This window comes from Sus scrofa, chromosome 13, assembly GCF_000003025.6.
Source record: "Sus scrofa isolate TJ Tabasco breed Duroc chromosome 13, Sscrofa11.1, whole genome shotgun sequence".
In the NCBI taxonomy this organism is placed as follows: Eukaryota; Metazoa; Chordata; class Mammalia; order Artiodactyla; family Suidae; genus Sus; species Sus scrofa.
In genome coordinates, this window is record NC_010455.5 from 99613745 (window position 1) to 99634125 (window position 20381).

General features: G+C 42.2%; 1 protein-coding gene across 1 annotated transcript in view; it reads left to right on the forward strand.

The window, feature by feature from the left end:
- The window catches only part of LOC100514494 (schwannomin-interacting protein 1), a 774043-nt gene extending 754764 nt beyond the window's left edge, over positions 1–19279 (forward strand). The window contains 5 exon segments of the mRNA XM_021069725.1: positions 8666–8783; positions 10328–10525; positions 11422–11545; positions 14626–14719; positions 18643–19279. Coding sequence (XP_020925384.1) covers positions 8666–8783; positions 10328–10525; positions 11422–11545; positions 14626–14719; positions 18643–18694 — 586 coding nt within the window. The 3' untranslated portion in view covers positions 18695–19279.

Here is a 20381-nt window from a genome sequence, read left to right on the forward strand (position 1 = left end):
TTTTTTTCCCCTCATCTTTTCATTCTTCCATTCATGAATTTATTCTATCCTTCTTAAAGTGCCCTGGCTTCTCACCACACTCTCTTAGAATAAAATGCCAGCTTTGGAGTTCCCGTCGTGGCGCAGTGGTTAACGAATCCGACTAGGAACCAGGAGGTTGCAGGTTCAGTCCCTGCCCTTGCTCAGTGGGTTAATGATCCGGCGTTGCCATGAGCTGTGGTGTAGGTTGCAGACGCTGCTCAGATCCCGCGTTGCTGTGGCTCTGATGTAGGCTGGTGGCTACTACAGCTCCGATTCGACCCCTAGCCTGGGAACCTCCAGCGGCCCAAGAAATAGCAAAAAAAGTTAAATAAATAAATAAAATTATTAAAAGAAAAAAAAAATGCCAGCTTTGTGACCTTGTGTAATTTAGCCTCTGATCCTTAGTTTTCTCACATGTAAAATTTCTCTTAGTTCTCTCACATAATACTTACTTTATGTGTGTCTGTGAATTAGAGATAATATATATAAAGTGCCTACAACATAGTAGATGTTCAAAAAGGGTAACTTTTTATTTCAGAATGTAGATTGCCTAGGAATGTAGATTGCTTTAAAATGAAAGTAGACCACATTAGACCCTAACCCTAACTTTTATTCCATCGTTATTCTAGTATCAGAAGAGGCCTCATTCTGATACTTTCATGCCAAAAGTATTTCTGGTGAAAATGCATTTTTTAACATTAAGATCCGATGATTCCAAATTTAATTGTATGTAAGTGGCCATTAGTGAAGAAACTGGACACTGATGTGGAATTAGAACCAGCAGCTGTCTGAGGAATGCAAGTATTTATAGCTCCCTGGAGAACTGGGTCGGGCTACAGGGGCTGCTGCTTCACCAGAGAAAAGCTGGTGAGTGCTAGTCCGCTGTTCTGTCTGTTTCTTAAGTAGTGGGAGATTCTGTGGCCCTGTGGAGTTGGATGCCTGCCAGCCCGCCTATGAATGTGTACAGATGAAGGCCCAGAACTACCGAGCCTTAGAAAAGGGAGCAGAAAAAAAGGATATGCAGGATTGGGAGAAGACACCCTAGAGAGGGCCATTTATACCCCAGCCACCTCGGAGCTGCCTTCCTTGGCTTTTGCTGAGGAAGCCGAAAGCCTGATTCCTGTAAGCTGTGGGGTCAGGACAGGACATGCAGAGGCATGATGTCCACCTTTTCCCCAGTCCTCTCTTTAGCACAGAGTTTGAAACTGTCCTTAAATTCTCGGGGCACATTCTGGAGGGCCGGCTTGCCATTCTTTTGCATTTGCTTCTTCCAGTCCCAGTGCGCCAGAACTCCTTTCTTCTGCAGTTAATTCCCTGCTCTTTCACACTTCTTAGTTAACACCTTACTTACTAATTAATGTCCAGGTAGTGAAAGTATTGCTTTTCTCATACGTAAGATAGGGAGTGTCTAGTCAGTGTTTTTGAGTTCTCTTCCAATGCTCTATATATTCTGTATTTCTGTTTGTGTATTATGATTTGATAATCCAAGCATTTGGTACCTGTTAGAAGACCTGGTTTCTATTCCTGGATCAACTTAATATATGGGTTGATGCATCATCCACTTAACGAACTATAATCCTTCAGAAGCCAGCAAGAAACATGAAGAATGAAGTAGCCCAGATACAAGGCAGTAGGTGGGACTGTGGTGCACTAGAATGTCTGTGCCCTGGCCAGAGAGAGGCAGCGACTCAGCCCTAGCTAATTACTGCCCTGGGGTTTGCAGAGACGTTATTGCCTGATCATCAAATGAGCAAATGAATGAACAGTCAAAATATCCTTTCTCTCTAATGTCACTATAAAAGTCACCTATAGGAGTTCCCGTGGTGGCGCAGCCGTTGACAAATCTGACTAGGAAGCATGAGGTTGAGGGTTCCGTCCCTGGCCTTGCTCAGTGGGCTGGGGATCCGGCATTGCCGTGAGCTGTGGTGTAGGTTGCAGACTCGGCTTGGATCCCGCGTTGCTGTGGCTCTGGCGCAGGCCGGTGGCTACAGCTCCAATTAGACCCCTAACCTGGGAATCTCCATATGCCGCAGGAGCGGCTCAAGAAAAGGCAAAAAGACCAAAAAAAAAAAAAAAAAAAGTCACCTATAGTACTTTTGTGTGTGTGATATGTTAGACAAGCAATATTTGCACCTGTTATATGAATATCACTCTTTCTTTTTAAAAGTCACATTAACTCAGCCATGAAAATGAACAAAATTTTGCCACTTTACAGCAACATGAATGGACTTGGAGGGCGTTATGCTAAGTGAGATAAGTCAGACAGAGAAAGACAAATACTGTATGATATATGACATATGTGGAATATAAAATATACAGTACACTAGTGAATATAATGAAAAAGAAGCAGACACAAATGTAGAGAACAAACTTGTGGTTACAAGTGGGAAGAGGGAAGGAAGAGGGCCAAGATAGGGGTAGGGGAATAAGTTCAAACTATTACATATAAAATCAGCTACAAGGATATATTATACAGCACAGGGAATAGAGCCTATATTTTATAGTAACTATAAATGGAGTATAACCTTTAAAAACTGAATCACTGTATTATACACCTGTAACATGTAATATTGTACAGCGACTATATTTTAATTTTAAAAATTAGAAAATTTTTAAAAGTCATATTATCCCACGCATTGCATACTCTTTAGCAAGAGAAAATTAATACAGTCTCACTGAAGTAAAATAAGAAATAGCAGTACATTTTCACAGTAACCAGTATTGGGAAACAGAAAATTTGCCTTTCTTTTCTTTTTTTTTTTTTTTTTTTTTAAATAGTAATCCTAGGATTTCTCCTGTGGCATAGAACGTTAAGGATCCAGTGTTGCACAGCAGCTTAGATCTCTGCTGTGGCGCAGGTTCAGTCCCTGGCCTGGGAACTTCCACATCCCATGAGCACAGCCAAAAAATTTTTTAAAAAATGATAAGTAGGAGTTCCCATCGTGGCTCAGTGGAAACGAATCTCACTAGCATCCATGAGGACACAGGTTCAATCCCTAGCCTCACTCAGTGGGTTAAGGATCCGGCATCGCCATCAGCTATTGTGTAGGTTACAGAAGTGGCTCGGATCCTGCGTTTGCTGTGGCTGTGGTGTAGGCTGGCAGGGGTAGCTCTGATTTGACCCTTAGCCTAGGAACTTCCATATGCTGTGGGTGAAGCCGTAAAAAGGCAAAAACAAAACAAAACGATAAGTAGTAACTCTGTGACTTTAATGGTAAATGTCAGTATGAGCCAGTCATTAGGGAAAAGAGTAAGAAACAAGGTTTGGAAAATGGAGACGATATTTTACAATTTTTGAAGGAGTAGCTGGACCTCATTTTAACCCACCCCAGCATATCCTACAGAGACACCATCGCATGTGTGGTACATCTAGCCCTTACCCAAACCTCAGTTCCCATGTTCTTTCTTCATAACAAATCCTTAGAAAAATGAAATGTGTTTGCAGCTACCCCTGGGTAATTACCACCCACATTTTATTTTCTGTCCCCTTTGAAATTCTCATAAAACAGAAAAAGATAATGATGTAATATTCCTTATGTAGAAAGCCTTTGAATAATGCATCAAAGATCCATTAAAATAAATAAAAATGATATATATTTAACAGCCCAGCCACAAACTGTTCTGAATGGAACAGCAAGGGCCAGAGGCTCTCACAGCCAAACTGGTTTTAGAAAGAAGATGAGCAATGCATGTTTGAAATCCATAGGCATTTCAAAGTTCCCTTCTCACTCTGTTTCTTAAGGAAACCATACCATGGCCTTGAAATCATAAGCAACTACAGGAGGTATATGAAGTTAAAATTATATTGCCTTCAGAACAAAACCTCATAAATCCACACCTGAGATTAAGTCTAGTACAAAGAAAAGGCCACTGGATTAAAAAACCAGAGGTCCAGCCTATTGTCTCTTGCTTCATGACCTTACACCAGTTATCTGTTGCCACGGTGATGATGTGTAATAAAAACCTACCCACATCAGTGGCATCTGATGATAAGTATTGATTTCTGCTGCTGATCAGAGCTAGGTTCACATGGGGCTTACTCGTGTATCAACAGTCGGCTACGGGTTGGCAAGGTGCCTCTCCAGCTCTTGTCTGGGGCTCTCTCAGGTGCCTGGGTCTTCATTTGGGACAACTGCCAGTTGAGCTCTGTGCTGTGAAGTCCATCATCTGCCTGGAGGCTGAGCTGGACATGTTCTGCCAGCAGTGCCAGAGTTCCCTGGAGGGAGACTCAGAACCAGAAGGCTGTCACTTCCTCTGCTTCCGATGTCCAGGGCAGGTCAGGAGGCCAGCCCAGGGAGAAGCCGCAGTCTTAATTGAAGAGGGTCAGATAGAGGGAGGGGAAGAACTGGGACCACTGTCACAGATCTAGAGCAAGTTATCTGACTTCTCTGAGTAATCCCTGCCTTGCCCGTAATCCACAGGTGGTTGTACAGCCCAAGGAGAAAATGCAGTAAATGTGCTTTTGAAATGCAAATTCAATGCACCTAGTCAGGAGAAGTTAACTAAAGGATAATGCAGGGGATAGAACCAAAGAGTCGTAAACATTTCTACAAGGACATTGGTGGTCTAAGCTGGCTCTGGGAGCTTCCTGTTTCTAAAATCAGAAAGCACCAAATAGTTCTAGAGTTCAGATCTAGCCCTCAGACTAGACCACTACCACTCACTGAAACCCAAGGCCCAGGATAAAGGCCAGATTTGCAATGCTGCCACCATACTAGAAGTCACAGCAAACCTTAGGACTGTTCCATCATTGCTCCCACGGAGTAAACTGGCCTCATCACTGTATTTTTTTGGGGGGAAAAAGTATTTATAACGCATCATATCATGTAGCTAGGTTCTTGAGATAGCCTCTTCGTAGTTAAGATCTTTCCATCTTTATTATTCTCTCCATTCCATGCATATTTTAATAATGGTAATGGTAGTTGGAAGTCACCACAAGGGTTTCCTAAATAACAGTTTTCCTCACTGTAAATGCCAAGCAGACATTGGTGCAGAACAGCCTCTTGACTAAATGCCTTCCCGCTCCTGACCAATAGGCACTGTCACTCAGAAAGCCACTTTCACTCACACTGAGACCTCCAGAAGACATCCCTAGTCTTTATCTCTTGGTATTTCGGAGCAGTCGCCATCCAGAACACCCCCTCTGCAGATCCTAGGCTCCCTGTCAGTAACTCTGGGAAGCCACATGGTTTTTCATGGCATAAGGAGAAGAGGTTTCTGGAATTACCAGGATACAGAGCTTCCAGAAATAAAATCCACAGGCAAGGCAGATGTCAAACAGCCTCTTGCATGTAGCACTCTGCAAAACGCCACTTGAAACTACAAGGAACCTTGAGTTGGATGCCTTAAATTATCCCACTAATTAACAATGAGAGGATCATGCTCTGTTTTCACCTCAGACTGTGCTGAGAGAGCCACGCAAATTAGCCCCTGACTGCTTGGATTTTGCAAGACTGTGACCTGGTTGTAAGGGAGGCCCTGGAGCCTGAGGGACGGAGTCTGGCGCTCCAGGGGCTATACTGAGAGCCTCAGAGCAGCCGTGCCTCCCCGGATGGAAAGGGGCCCGAGCAGGGGTTATGGCTCCTGGACCTTGTAGCACAGAGGCTTCAGCAGCACCAGGTGGCCCCACGCTCCCCACGGCTGCTGCTTGGGAGCTGTGGCTGGGTTTCCCCAAAGCCGCCTTCATCTTAAAACCCGCTTAAAAGCTAAAGGCAAACAAATCCTTCTTGAAACCTGAGTCCGTTTTAAGATGTCTTTACTAAAATCCCCACTGAACTATTAGCTGTTATGTCATATAATTTCCTTTTCCTGAGAGTAACATTCTTGGTGATTACCACTATAAGGAATTATAAGTCTCACCCTGTAAGAAGCTCTGCTCAGTTTCCCACGGTGATAATGTGTTTCTAAGGCGATTTTCTGAATTTCTACCTGAGGTGTTTTTTCATTTCGTTCCGACTACTAAATCCTTCCCTCTTTTTTCCTCTGGCTTTCCTGAGTCACAACGCAGTGTGGGATGGTTGATTTAGGTCTGAATTGATCCTTAGCACAAAAGGTCAGTTTGGGGACAGAACAACAGAATTTAATATCAAACTTTCTTCAGAATGAAAATATATATCTTTGGATGTTTTAAACCTTATCTTGCAGTGGTATTGTGGGTTACTTTATATTTTTATAATCTGTGTATATAGTGGCCCGACACTTCTTTTCAAGACTTTAGTTATTCAAAAAATAAGAAATGCTATATAATCATAGATTCAAATTAGGTTTAATTTGAAATTCCTTTTTATTTTAAAATATGACTTTAAAAATTTTTAATAAAAAAAAAATATGACTTTAAAATACTTAATTTGCACTTTTATTTCCCACTATCTTCCAATCCCAATCCATGGATCTTGAGTTTCATAGTTAAAAATGGGTTGATTTGGGTTTGTTTTCTTTACCAACTACAGACAATAAAATTTTAAAACCTAATTTTTTTTTTTTTTTTTTTTTGGTCATTTTAGGGCTGCACCCATGGCATATGCAAGTTCCCAGGCTAGGGGTCAAATCGGAGCTGCCCCTGCCAGCCACAGCCACAGCCACAGCAACATGGGATCCAAGCCACATCTGTGACTACACCACAGCTCACAGTAACACTGGATCTTTAACCCACTGAGAGAGGCCAGGAGTAGAACATGCATCCTCGTGGATACTAGTCAGATTCACTTCCACTGAGCCACAACAGAAACTCCTAAAACTTAATTTATATGAGATCAAAGGATACCCTGAACATAATAGGTTTCTCCAGAAAAAAAAAAAAAAAAAAAAAAAAAAAAAAAAAATTCCAAAGGAAGAAAGTTAAAAAGAGATAAATTCCAACTAAGTCCAAGCTGCCTAACCGTTAAAGGCAGCTTGGGGGCGCTCTCAGAGAGGTAACCGTGCATCAGGAATTACTGTGACCATGACCAGGCCAGGTATTCAAGTAGCTGACCTCAAAGGTCCTTTTACAAAGTCATATCACCTTTAACATTCTGTGTTCCCTTGTCTAGGCTTTCAGAAAGTAGAGAAAGGAAGTTAATGAGCGCGTACAGAGGACCTGCCCTCTGTCCAGCTCTGAGCTCTTTTCATTCTTCCTACAAAACACTGAATTATTCAGCCAGTTTTACAGAGGAGGAAACTGAGGTTCATAAAGTGATGTGCCCAGGGAAAGAAGTGAGGATTCAAAACCTAAGTCCTGCTGACTCCAAGCACCCTGAGCTAATCACAGCAGAACCGTTGTCTTCTATGCCCGGCCCGGGGCCTGGTTTGCTTGCCTGCACTGGAGGGCCAGAAATGCTGCTATTTCCTTCCTAGGGAAATAAGCTGGGACTTGCAGTAATTATAGAAATTAACAATAGGTGGCGGTACAAACATGTAACAATGATAGTACGTCTGTTAGATTGCAGCACATTTTCTTTTTCTGAGTTTTGTATTGTTTTCAATCAAAGAAGTGTTTTAAATGAGACATCCCTACCCATTTGAATTTTTTAAGGCAAATGTAAATGCCACCTGTGAGACCAGCTGCTCTTTGCATTTGTCACTGTGACAGTAATAACACTGGAGCAGCTTCCACATCTGCTGTCCTAAACCTAGCTTATGGTATATATGATCACGTATGATCCCTTGCTCCTTAAGAGTTTCCTTCTGCCTTTTCTTTCTCTAAGCTTGCACACAGACTGGGGCTACTAGGAATGCTAAGAAAACTGCTTTTTAAAAAAACTCTTTGTTGTCAAACAGTAATGAAATGTGTTCAACTTCAAATGAAGGTTAGGACCGAGAGCTGGATACGGAGCCTGGCTCTGTGTGTAGCAAATGCACAGCCAAGTGGCCCTTTGTGACCACATTTCCAGCAACATCCCTCCTGGAGCTTCCTGGATTTGCCACAAACATAATGAGCTCCCAGGATGTCTCTGCCTCTGAGGCTCTGTGTGTGAGGCAATCTAAGGAGCCTTGCTGTGTTCCAATGTTGTGCCTTTCTGATCAGGTTAGAGGGTTCCTTAAGTTCCTCTAGGGCGAACCTCTGGTGTGTTTTTTTGTTTGTTTTTTTTCTTAATGACATAAATGAGCTCCCTTGGTTGCCTTTTGGCAACTGCCTCAAATAGAATTTTCCTTTGGACAACCCTATTCTATTTGGGGGGAAAAAAGGAGTCTTTCTTCTGAAAGCTGTGGCCCTGGGATGCCAGCTCTAATGAGCATCCTTGGATTGTCCCTGTGGGGCAGGATACTAGATGACACAAGGCAGCCTTATTTGGCTGAGGGCCCATTCATCTCCATTGACAGAAATGTAAACTCCGTGTCTCAACCCATTTTTATTGTGTCCCAACTATGTGTTTGGTAGCATGCCGGGTGCTATAAGGTGGCCTTATTTTCACCCGACATGAATTGTGTGTGGAAAAAACCAATACACTCTGAGTTGAAGTTATCACTTTATCATTTATCGGCATATCAAGTTATCTTTCTTCTCCTCTGGTAAAATTATCATTCATGAGTTGAGAATAATATTGGTCACTCCTTCCTGTGAAGAACACATTAAACTACTTTCCATCAGCAAAACCAGGCAGTTCTTTCGGATGCTGCCAGGTAACAGAGCTGAGTTGAAATCACTGTCCTCTTTGCTTCTGTCCAGCCTGCAGAGTGGGATGAACCTGCAGATATGCTTTGTCAATGACAGCGGCAGCGATAAGGACAGTGATGCTGATGACAGCAAGACGGAAACCAGTTTGGACACCCCCCTGTCTCCCATGGTAAGTCCCAAAGCTGCCATAGAGGCTCAGAATGTGCTTTCCTGGGCATCTGCCTTCTTTTCTCATGTTAGTCAGGAAGAAACATTGAAGAGATTAAAAAAGAAATGTGACATTTCTTGACATGGCACACTCCTAAAATTTGACAGTGAATGAAAAATCAAAATTGTGATCTAGGAAGGATCTATTAGCTCTGTTAAAGTTAGCAACTCCTTTCATATCAACCCATAAGGGAAATTACATAGCCCCTAAAAAAATTATAAAGGAAAACATGCTATATACACCATTCTTTCCCCACTGGGCTTAGAAATATGAGCACAGACTAGCAGTGGGCCACATTTTAAAAGACAGGGGATGAAGTCAGGGCAGGGGTGGGAAGGCTAGCGCTTCAACCTGTTGCTCAGAGAAACCAGCAAGGTCATGTGAGTTAAGCCTGGCTTATTTTCCTTGCACACATATTACAAAAGATGGTTTAATCATCCTGGGTGCATGTTGTTGGGTTTCTTTCCTCTCTCTGAAGTCTGTCCATTGTCTTTCTTACCAAAGATCAACTAATGGGAAACCATACTGGTCGTTGCATGCAAAGCCATGTCAGAAATTCATTGGACATCTGAGATCCTGTCCACTGCAGGGAGCAACATACCACCTTAGCTCTGGGTTAAATATTTTGCCATGCCTGTTCACTTCAAGAAAGTCTTGAGCTGGAGTTCCCGTCGTGGCTCAGTGGTTAACGAATCCAACTAGGAACCATGAGGTTTTGGGTTCGATCCCTGGCCTTGCTCAGTGGGTTAAGGATCCGGCGTTGCCGTGAGCTGTGGTGTAGGTTGCAGACGCGGCTCAGATCCTGCGTCGCTGTGGCTATTGTGTAGGCTGGCAGCTACAGCTCCAATTAGACCCCTAGCCTGGGAACCTCCATATGTCTCAGAAGCAGCCCTAAAAATGGCAAAAAGACAAAAAAAAAAAAAGGGAAAAAAGAAAGTCTTGAGGGTAAGAATCAAAGAAAAGTCTCTAGGTTTTTGTTGTTGTTGCTGTTGTTGTTGTTGCTTTTTTTAGGTCTGTACCCACAGCATATGGAGATTCCCAGGCTAGGGGTTGAATCAGAGCTGTAACTGCTGGCCTACCCCACAGCCATAGCAATGCAGGATCCAAGCCGCATCTTCAACATTCACCACAGCTCATGGCAACACCAGATCCTTAACCCACTGAGCAAGGCCAGGGATTGAACCTGTGTCCTCATGGATGCTAGTCAGATTGGTTAACTACTGAGCCATGACGGGAACTCCAAAAAGTCTCTAGTTTTTCATAAATATAGTCTCCCTATTAATTACACTACTCTTTATTTTTAAATCTGAGTCTTTTATTGACAGTGAGAAAATAAACTCTTAAAATATTACTTGAGATTGGTACAAGGTCAAATCAAGTGTTGAGTCACACTGATGGAGGGAGCTCTAGGACACTTTCAGAAGGGGCTCAGGGAAGGCTGTAGCCCATCTCCAAAGATGGTACCCAGCACAGAAAGCTCAGGGCTGCTCTTTCTCCCTTTGCAGAGCAAACAGAGTTCTTCCTATTCTGATAGAGACACTACTGAAGAGGAATCTGAATCCCTGGATGACATGGATTTCCTCACAAGGCAAAAGAAATTGCAAGCTGAAGCCAAAATGGCCCTGGCCATGGCCAAACCAATGGCCAAAATGCAAGTAGAAGTGGAAAAACAGAACAGGAAAAAGTCTCCCGTCGCTGATCTCGTAAGCAGTGAGCTCTCAAACGCAAGCGAGTGTTTGGTGGCTACAAGTGGTTGAGGCTGTCCATCCTTTCCCAGAGTTATGCAAACTTGGGTTTCTACAAGACCATGTGTAAATCGCACTGTCATTGAGAAATATTTGTTTCTTTTTCCTTCCTACTGTATCACTGAAGGATACATAAGCAACAGATTTCACAAAAGTAGACTTTGCTCTCGATTCATACCTACTGTGTTTCTTAGGGGCAATACTAGCTGTCATGGGAATATTTTAATTCCTTTAAAGCAATCTCAGTTTATGAACCCATTGCTGTGGCAAACTCGCTATTGCTTTAGCTCTTGTTCCTACCTTTCAATGAAGACAATATGGCAATGTGGATAAGAGCCCTGGGCTTTGGCGCTTCAGTCTAGCTCTACCATTGACCTACTGTGGGGCCCTGATCATGTCTCAGTTTTCTCATCTGTAACATTGGTCAGAGTATGATTGTGAGAATTCAGTGGAAACAGTGTTCAAGGCATTTTGCATAGTGCTCATAGGATGCTATATATTAATAAATAGCCGATATTATTAATTCTATCCATGTCATTGATGTTCCTTGAGCTCCCTGGTAATCATTTGTAGATGTAATAGTTGACTCTCAGTTGCCGCAGCCTCGGTTCAAGAGCAGTCCAAAAGCTTTTGATTTGAGGAGTGTCCCATTTTGATGTCAATAGCGTTTCAGATGATATGGTATATGTATGTAGGGCTTCACACCAGGAAAGTCAGACTGGGAAAGCTTTTAAGCCTGGCACCCGAACTGAAGTGGGTGAATGAAGTTGGGTCTTTTAGGAGAAAACTGGGTCATCTGTTCAGTGTGCTTGCTGCTCTGTTCACACCTCCATTTCTTCCCTTTGTATCTTCAGCTGCCACACATGCCTCATATAAGTGAATGCTTGATGAAAAGAAGTTTAAAGCCCACTGACCTGAGAGACATGACTATTGGGCAGCTACAAGTGATAGTCAATGATCTCCATTCCCAGATAGAAAGTAAGTGTAAGATGTCCTGGAAAATGGGATATTAAGCTAACACAGATGGTCACCCCAACTGGCAAGTGAATTTCCGATGAACTATGTTTGACAAGGGTGCTGTCAAATCCTCCTACTTGAGGACTAGTTACTGTAATATGCACACAATGATTCTATCTGTTTGGCTATATGAAGGGTGAGATTTCTCTGTATCTTTGCAATCTCTTAGCGGATTGCCTGTGATGTACATCACATTCTGGCTTAATACTTATTCAGTGATAGAACTTTTTTCTTAAAAAAAGGGGGGGATATTAAGTGTAAAATATAATGGGATGGATAGTACTATTTCCTTGATTCAGTTCCTGGGTACATTTCATTGGGGTCCTCCTGTGTATTTGCAAGGAAAAGGAGAGAATCACAAGGCTTTTGTTTTTATTTTTGTTTTTGGTTGTTTTGGGTTTGGGCTGCACCTGTGGCACATGGAAGTTCCCAGGCCAGGGATCAAACTGAAGTCACAGTTGCAGTCTGTGCCACAGCTATGGCAATGCCGGATCCTTAACACGCTATGCCACAAGCAAACTTCCTTTTTTTTTTTTTTTTTTAACCATAAAATGTTAAGAAACTTTATAAGAAGTTTTCAAAGTTCACAGAGGCTAGAGGTCCTTTTTATTCCTCTGAAATCCCCAGCTCCTAGCAGAGTGCCAGGCATATATTTGTTTCGCATATCTATTTGCAGAATACAATTTAATTGTTAAAAATCACTTATTATACAGTTATACATTTGGCTTTACTTGTATATACATTCATTTTAGGTCATCAAATCAAATTCAAATTATTTTGTAGGACTTAGGGTAGTGAAGTATATATAACTAATACATGAAAACTATAAGGGATTAAGCGTGGCTCTTTCACTCCCAGAATAAAGAAGGACTTCTGCTGGCAGTGTGCAGGGGGCTGGTGAGTGGCACTCACTCGAAGTAATTGGCTGTACAGAGAAGGGCAGCTGTTGGGCCATTGAAAGAGAGAGAAAGCTCACTTGGGCAGCTGGTTAGTCCAGATAAACTCACAAGCCCTCCAGCCTCTGTAACATATGAGCCCATAAAGTCTGCAGGCTTATAGATTAAAAACACCTAAGAAGAGATACACCAACCAAATGCAAACCAATTACAAAAGAGCATTTAGGGAATTCCCGCTGTGGCTTAGTGGTCACGAACCCAACTAGTATCCATGAAGATGCAGGTTCGTTCCCTGGATTAAGGATCTGGCGTTGCCTTGAGCTGTGGTGTAGGTCGCACTTGGATCTGGCATTGCTGTGGCTGTGACATAGGCCAGCAGCTGTAGCTCCAATTCAACCTCTAGCCTGGGAACTTCCATATGCTATGGGTGTATCCCTTAAAAAAAAAAAAAAAAAAAAAAAAAAGCATTTAGGAGCCAAGGAGGGTGGGATTTGAACACTGGCTAAATGTTTCAATAAATATTTATCCATTTATGATAAAGGTATTGTAGTTATGGTATTAAAAAAAAAAGAGCCTTGTCTTTAGAGATACATAGTGAAGCATTTACAGATGAAATAATACATATCTGAAACTGGCTTTAAAATAATCCAGTAGGAGAAAGGGAGATAGATGAGTCAAGACTGGCCATGAGTTGATAATTGTTGAAGCTGGATGGATGCATGGGGCAGGCAGATTCATTAAACTATTCTCTTTTGTATCATTTGAAAATTTCCATAATAAAAAATTTAAAACTTTATGTGGGAAAAACATCACCATGTACTGTGCAGGCGCTCAACTGAATGTCAGTATAAAAAGCCACCCTAAGAACCCACTGAAAAAACTAAAATTGGATGTATTCGGTGGCAAGTTAATACCTTCAGTATTGTTTTAAAATCAAGAGAAAGGATTTAACATTTTAAGTAAGAAGCCATAGATTCACAGGATTTTTTTAAAATTCTACTGCATTTTAATTTTAGTCGAGAATAAATTACTAAGAGTTTTATTCTTTCAAGGACTTAAAAGGCTTTCTGATATTTTACGACTGAAACAGGTTCCTTGGACTGTCAAATAGTGGCTTTGCCATCTAGTCTTTTTCAGAGGTAGATGAAGTTTTAGACCTCTTTGTATGATTTATTTTTCTCCCTTTCCTAAGTTGAAAACTAGTCATAACTAAGGGCAAATAAATGCATCATTTGAAGTCAGGATCTCTGAAAGCATTTCCAAGGAGGACCTCTCTGAATACTCCCTCCCTGTCATTTGTTTCTGGGCCCAGAGTCTTGCTAAATGAATGTTCTCCCTGATGTGTCCCTATGTCCAGACCTCAAAGCTTTCATTCTTTGCCAATCTGAAGGGGAAAAGCATGAAAGAGTCCCTTGCTTGTTCATATTTTTCAAGGGCAGGTGCCAGATGAACCCAGTGCACTGATTTCAGGAAGTATAGATGTTTCCATGTATTTTATTCCCAGTATAAATCCTAAGGAATATTTCCCTCAGCCCCCATTGTCCAGAGACTTCAGGAGTTATTTCTTCAGGTCTCACACATGTATCTTTAGACATTACTGTTTCCTAGAACAGCCTGCATGTAGGGCTGCTCCCTTGCTCAGCCCCAGGAAGCCTCTGAGCATCCCTGAGGTGCCCTTTTCTCCACTTGGGCATCTGACGTGGTCCATCAGGTGATGCGGCCCCTCCAGCACCCAGCATGGCAGGAGCACCCTGAAGGTGAACAGTGGCATACTGCCCCCCACATCTTTGTTCACACTTCCTCAAAACAAAATCCCAATTCTTCTAATAGGCCCTTTTCCTAACAACTAACAATTTCTTTTCCCCCTCGGATGTGAAAGTAATTGGGTAGACTTCATCCTCCTTTTCTTCCAGCACTTCTGTAATTATACAAACAGTCATGCTCTCAAATTGGTGACTTCTCCTGGGCTCATGAGAGGCTAAAGTGGGGATTCTAAATTTTAGCAAAAACTCTTTCCTACTCTGGGTAGCTGTTTGTATATGTGTGTGCATCGGTGGTACATATGTACTGGTCCATAAATAGTTTCATATCCCGATTTCGCTGCAGTTTTAGCTCTCTCTAAATGCTGTCCTTTCTTTGCCCAAGGCTTGAATGAAGAGTTGGTCCAGCTGCTCCTCATCCGGGATGAGCTGCACACGGAGCAAGACGCCATGCTGGTGGACATCGAAGACTTAACCAGGTCAGTGGTGCCTTTCCACTTCTAAAGAAGGAAAGAAGCCCCAGATGGCCTAAAGTTTAAGAATTAAGGCAAGAGCGAGCTGTAGAAAATTTCTTCCCTTAGTTCATGAGTAACTCACCTAATCTCAGCTGGTGTCAGCTGTTCAGATAGAGGGGAAACAGCCAAACTGCTCCTCTTCAAATGCATTGCTTCTTCCTAACCTTTCTCTGCCCTTGGGGGATTGTCAGTGCATTAGAACTTCATCCACCCTGCCCCCCCACCTACATCAGGTCAGCAGTTCTGGCCTAGGAGGACTTTACCCTGAAGGACTGTCCCCTGGGGAGTCATCCCTAAGCCGTGCCAGGCTGGCATGTTTCCAGAACATGGTGGCTGCCACCAAGTAGCCCTTGTTGTTCTATGACCCAACTCTTGATGGCATCTGCCATGTCCAGGAGGGGGGGACACTGGCATCTTTCCACAGCACCAGTACCACCAGATTGCTCTCACCATGGGGAAACTCCAGGGCTTGAATTTCTACCTGGGCCTGACTCCAAGCGCCTCTATAAAGAGGTAAAGAATGTTTCCTTCCCTAGGGGATAAGGAAACAAAGCTAATGCTGGTCAAGATCTTGGGTTTCTTCATAGTTTTCCTTGTGAAAAAAAGCCTATCGCCACAAGGATATAAAACACATGAAATATGGCATGCATTCCTGTGATTTCATATTTACAATGGCACTTTTTCTGAGACAGTTTATAGGAAATCTTTAAACCACAAGGACACAATTACTATTAATCCCAGAAATGGTATTCAGAGAGTGGAAGGGTCCCAGGGGAAGAAAGTACACTGCTGGTCACAGTCACATAAGGAATTAACCATATGATCCAGAACCATCCAAGAGAAGCTGAAAAACATATGTACTGAAAATACTCTCAGCACCTACCACAGGGACCTCTTCTCAATGTGTAACACCTGGATAAAATATTTTTCTAAGTGCAATGTTTGGTAAAAATAGTTGGGGTTGCAAAATAAATGCTGTAGAACTATATTTAGGCTTGTTTTTGAAGACCTATGGGCAGTACTCTGTTTTGTATGCTTTGCATGTTTTATTGCTTCACTCCTAACAAAAACCAGAAACAAACAAAAAACAGAAGGTCCTTTCATACCTTCTTAGCACATTTGCCTGCATCTCAGTAAACAGTAACACTGCATGGTAACACTCACATACTATTATTGCCCCCTATAGATGTATTCAGGCACTGCACCAGCAATTGTAAGACACCTCCCTGTTTGCTAGGCCAAGACATTTGCATATAGGGATTAAGAGTATGGGAAATCACTAATGACATATTCACCTGGGACGTGCATCTTCTGAAAAACACATAAACTCTTTCATCAGTTCTGTGACTTTCCTATGATGACAGAGACCCTTCCTCTGCCCCTTCAGAGCAGTGTTGGCATTCCTTGTTGCAAAGACAACATTCAGAGGCTCCTTCCTTTCTCTCAAAATGTTAAGCTATTGCTTAGTTTTGCAGTGTATTTTGTTTATACCTTCAGATGGTGTGATCATAGGAGAGGGGCAGGCAGAACCATTGGGTTCAAAGGAGAGGAGTCATGAATTTAAAGGTATTGGAGGAACCCTTTAAATTAGAGCAGGTGGGGAGAAGTTTCTGTGTCCATTCCTGGCTGCAGAAATATAATTTTGCTCATGAGGAACCTGAGGAGACTTAAACGTCCCTAAAGGTAGCACTCCCAGAGTTTTGCATCCAGATCTCAAAAGGCTGAGAGCATGGCTTCTAGGAGGCCCTGTCCCTTTCACCTGTCAATCTCCCACCATTCAGTCAGTTCAAATCAGTGGCTCTCAATTTTGGCTGTACATTGGAACCACCTGGGGAGCTTTTAAAATATTGATGCCTGGGGCTCACTCCCAGGGATTCTGATTTAATTATTCTGTGGAGAAGCCTGTGAATTAGAAGTTTTTAAAGCACTCCAAATGATTCCAGTGCTCAGCCTAATTTGAGGATCACTGGTTCGGATGCTGCCTTTTTGGAGAAGTGCTCCCTGACCCCCACTGCCCAGGATGGGTAGGACCTTCTTCTCTGTGCTCCTGGCAACAGAGCATCCATCCCAGGTGGAGCCTAATCATTGTGTTATATTGATTGTCTGCTGTCTCTCCCTACCTGACTATATATCCCCTGAAAGCAGAAACGACACTATTTTCTTTCATTGCTTGTGTCCTGAGAGCCTAAGACAGGACCCACCAGGTACATAATAGGTCCTCAATAGTTGTTGAGAAAAAGGAGTCCTTGTGGGGCTCAGTGAAATAAATCCTGATAAAGACTTGTGTATAAATAGGTGATGAGAATCTTTTAGTTTTATGCACTGAAACCCCCATTCCCTCCTTTGTTTAAAAGTTTAATGAAATTCACCCCTATATGCACGTCTCAGAATAATACCCAACTTTCAATATTTTCCAAAGCTATTGCCCATCTGTTCCTTCCTTCTCTCTCAGAAAACCCCTTGTTGTGTGTGTACACACGCCAGCAGACGCAGATACATATTTTAAAACTGCTGTAAGAACTACAGTTTAATTAGCTACCATGGAATCTTCGCCCCTGGGCATCAAAATATTTCTTGAGCTGAATTTGTTCAAGTGAGGGTCATGAGCAACTTTATGAAAATGATCAAGGTTCTTTTACACACATAAAAGAGATGATCTGCTAAAAGGCATACTTTTTTTTAGGAATAGAGTGCTATTGGTATCTTTTTCCTGTATCCCTTTATTGTTAAATGAATAGCACCAATTATTTGTGGGCTGCTGCATGTGGCAAGGACACTGCTGTCACTTCCCTATTTCTGAAAGTATTTGTGGTTTGTCTTCCCTGTACCAAGGATATGAGACATTCTGCATAATACCAGTGAGTTAGACTTGATGTCATTGACTACCCCAATCTAGGCAGCACACAAAAACTACCCCGAGCTTTGATTACAACTGGAAACCACACCCTTAGATCCTTTTCTCTTGCAACATTTATAATTTCCTAAGATCCTCCTTCCAAACATTTGTTTTTTACAGCCTTCAGACCCTACCACTCTCTGGGAAGATGCTTAATGAGTGCCCATTGGAGTGATGTGAGCAGCTTGGCCATCCTCCCACTCCACCTGCACTGGCCAGCTGCTGGTTGGCCCAACTTTGGGCTCACAGGCCATAAGAGGGCTTGATGCGTAAGAAGCCTTACCCTGCCTTGCTGCTGCCTCACTGCCATGATCATGCTCTTATGACTGATTTGGCGGGGCGGGGGGTGCAGGGGCAGGAGAGAGGAGTTTGCAAATGTGGAAAATCTTTCTGTCCCCAAAGGATGCCATTTGTTAGGAAGACATTAGCCTTTGTAAGAATGAAATTGGATTACTGTATTATTAACAGGAGCTCTGTTAATACTTATATTAGAATCTGTGTGTGTATGTGTAAAGCGGTTACATAGTTACTTTCTATCACAACACCTGTCTTGATTTTTTGCTTAGCACTTATTTTCTTTCTGCTATTTCCTTGTTTGCTGTTGGTTCCTTTATTTCTTTCTGTTGGAATATATGCTCCACGAGAACAAAGATTTCATTGTCTGCTCACCACCAAATCCCTAGCACCAGGAGCAGTGCCTGGTAGAGAAAAGGCACGTTAAACCTTTGTGGAAGAAATGATCCTAGTCACTTTTCTCCTTTCATTTTTCAACACATGGTGATAACTACGTGTCTCAGGTTAATCCAATAAAAGGACTCCTACAAAGAATATAAAATTGAATTGAATTGAAGAAGGCAAATCCATTTGAATTGTTGATTCTCTTGATTTCACCATAGCTCTGAACCTCAGTTTGGAGGGTGTTTAGCTGTTAACAGGAAAGCAATTTGGATCTTTCCTCTTAGCACTAAAAACTGTATTATTCATTTTACAGACATGCCGAGAGTCAGCAGAAGCACATGGCAGAGAAAATGCCTGCAAAGTGAAAAGAAGCCATCCAACCAGAGGACAAGCTAGAATTTCTTTTGCTTCTGTGGTTGTAAAAGTGCTGTTGCTAAAGGTGGCGCAGAAACAAACATCAGTGTTAGTCATTGATAATGTCTGAAGCTTAATGTCCAGTGATTGGCCTTTGCTTCTTAATTTATTTTAATTTTTGTACTGTGCCACTAAATATCAGGCATTTTAAAAAAATACTGTTACAAACACTGTACAGGACTTACACCATCACAAATCATGGTTAATCAAAAGAGGGTAGTTTTAACTTTATTTTTATTTGTTTAGAGATTTTGAGTTGGAGCAGTATTTTACCATTGACTGCTTTCATTCTTCACTGTAGTTTTAAAGAAGAACTGTAAATGACGGTGCTATCCAAGTCAAAAAATACATGCCTGCCTCGTAGTGAAGTTGTAGCTCTCCGTAATATGTACATTTGAATCAGTTTTCAACATTTTGTGAATGTTGACTACCTGAAGTTCATTTTTAGATGTGCTATTAACATTCTGTTGGATTCAGAGGGTTCCTTAAAAGTTTTATGTATAAATATGTAAAATAAAAATTAAAACTTTGTTTCATAGGATATGTCTTTTTGCTCACTAGCAAGCCTCACCCTGGCTCTATGTCTTCCCTCTTCACTCTTTCTCAACTGACATCCCCACCAGGAAGCTTGTATAGGTGAAAAGACAAAGGGCTCCAGAGGACAAGCTGGGCAGTGAATTGCCTGGGAGATTGTGGAGGGCCTAGGAGTGTGTGCGTGTGTGTGTGTGTGTGTGTGTGTGTGTGTACACGCTCGCCAAAGAAGGCAACATCAGAGCCAGCTGCTCTGTTTCTGCTGAGAGTTAGTCTGGAATTTCAGTACTTTACTATCTAATAGCTATGGTCTTGTCAGAGCTAATGACTGCATCACCACTGCATTTACCAGAGTTTCCTGGTGGCTTCATGCTTAAGGAGTCAGCACTATCACTGCTGTGGCTCAGGTCGCTGCTGTAGCACAGTTTCGATCCCTGGCCCAGGAACTTCCACAAGCTGTGGGTATGGCCAAATAAAGCCCCTGCATTTACCATATTTGCCACATGAACCAATGACACCTGCATTTACACTTTTCTCAAGGTCGGTTGTTGCCAATTTTCACATTTTAACCATTTCTGTTGGTCTCATGAAGAAAAATGCCAAGTCTAAAGTAGATTACAGACTATTTCTCCATAGGTAGGAAGTTTCAGAAAATCAGTGTAATGAGCAAATGTACGCACATGTATTAGAGAACCATACACTAAAGCAGAGATGAGCAATCAGCATTCCAGAACCACCCACAGACCACCTGGTTTCATTATAAGGCCCATGATGTAATGTGAAGATAGATGTTCAGTCAACTGTTTCCATTTTCCCTTTTATAAAATATACTCAGCTAGATATTTTCAGTGATTAAGAGTTGCTAATTTTTATAGCCTTCTTCTTTAGCAAAATAGGCCATCTTAAATGAAAACACTATTTTTTTATGGGTCTCAATCAAGTTGTTTTCATTTGGAATAGAAAAATAATGCAGCACATAAATATAGTGTGATTTTTGAGAGTCGGCTCTTGAGCAGGACAGGTTGCTCACCGCTGAGCTGAAGAGTGGGGTGGAAGGTCCTCTCTGCCCCCAAGACTCTCACTGGGCCCCTAAAGTCCTGCACCTGC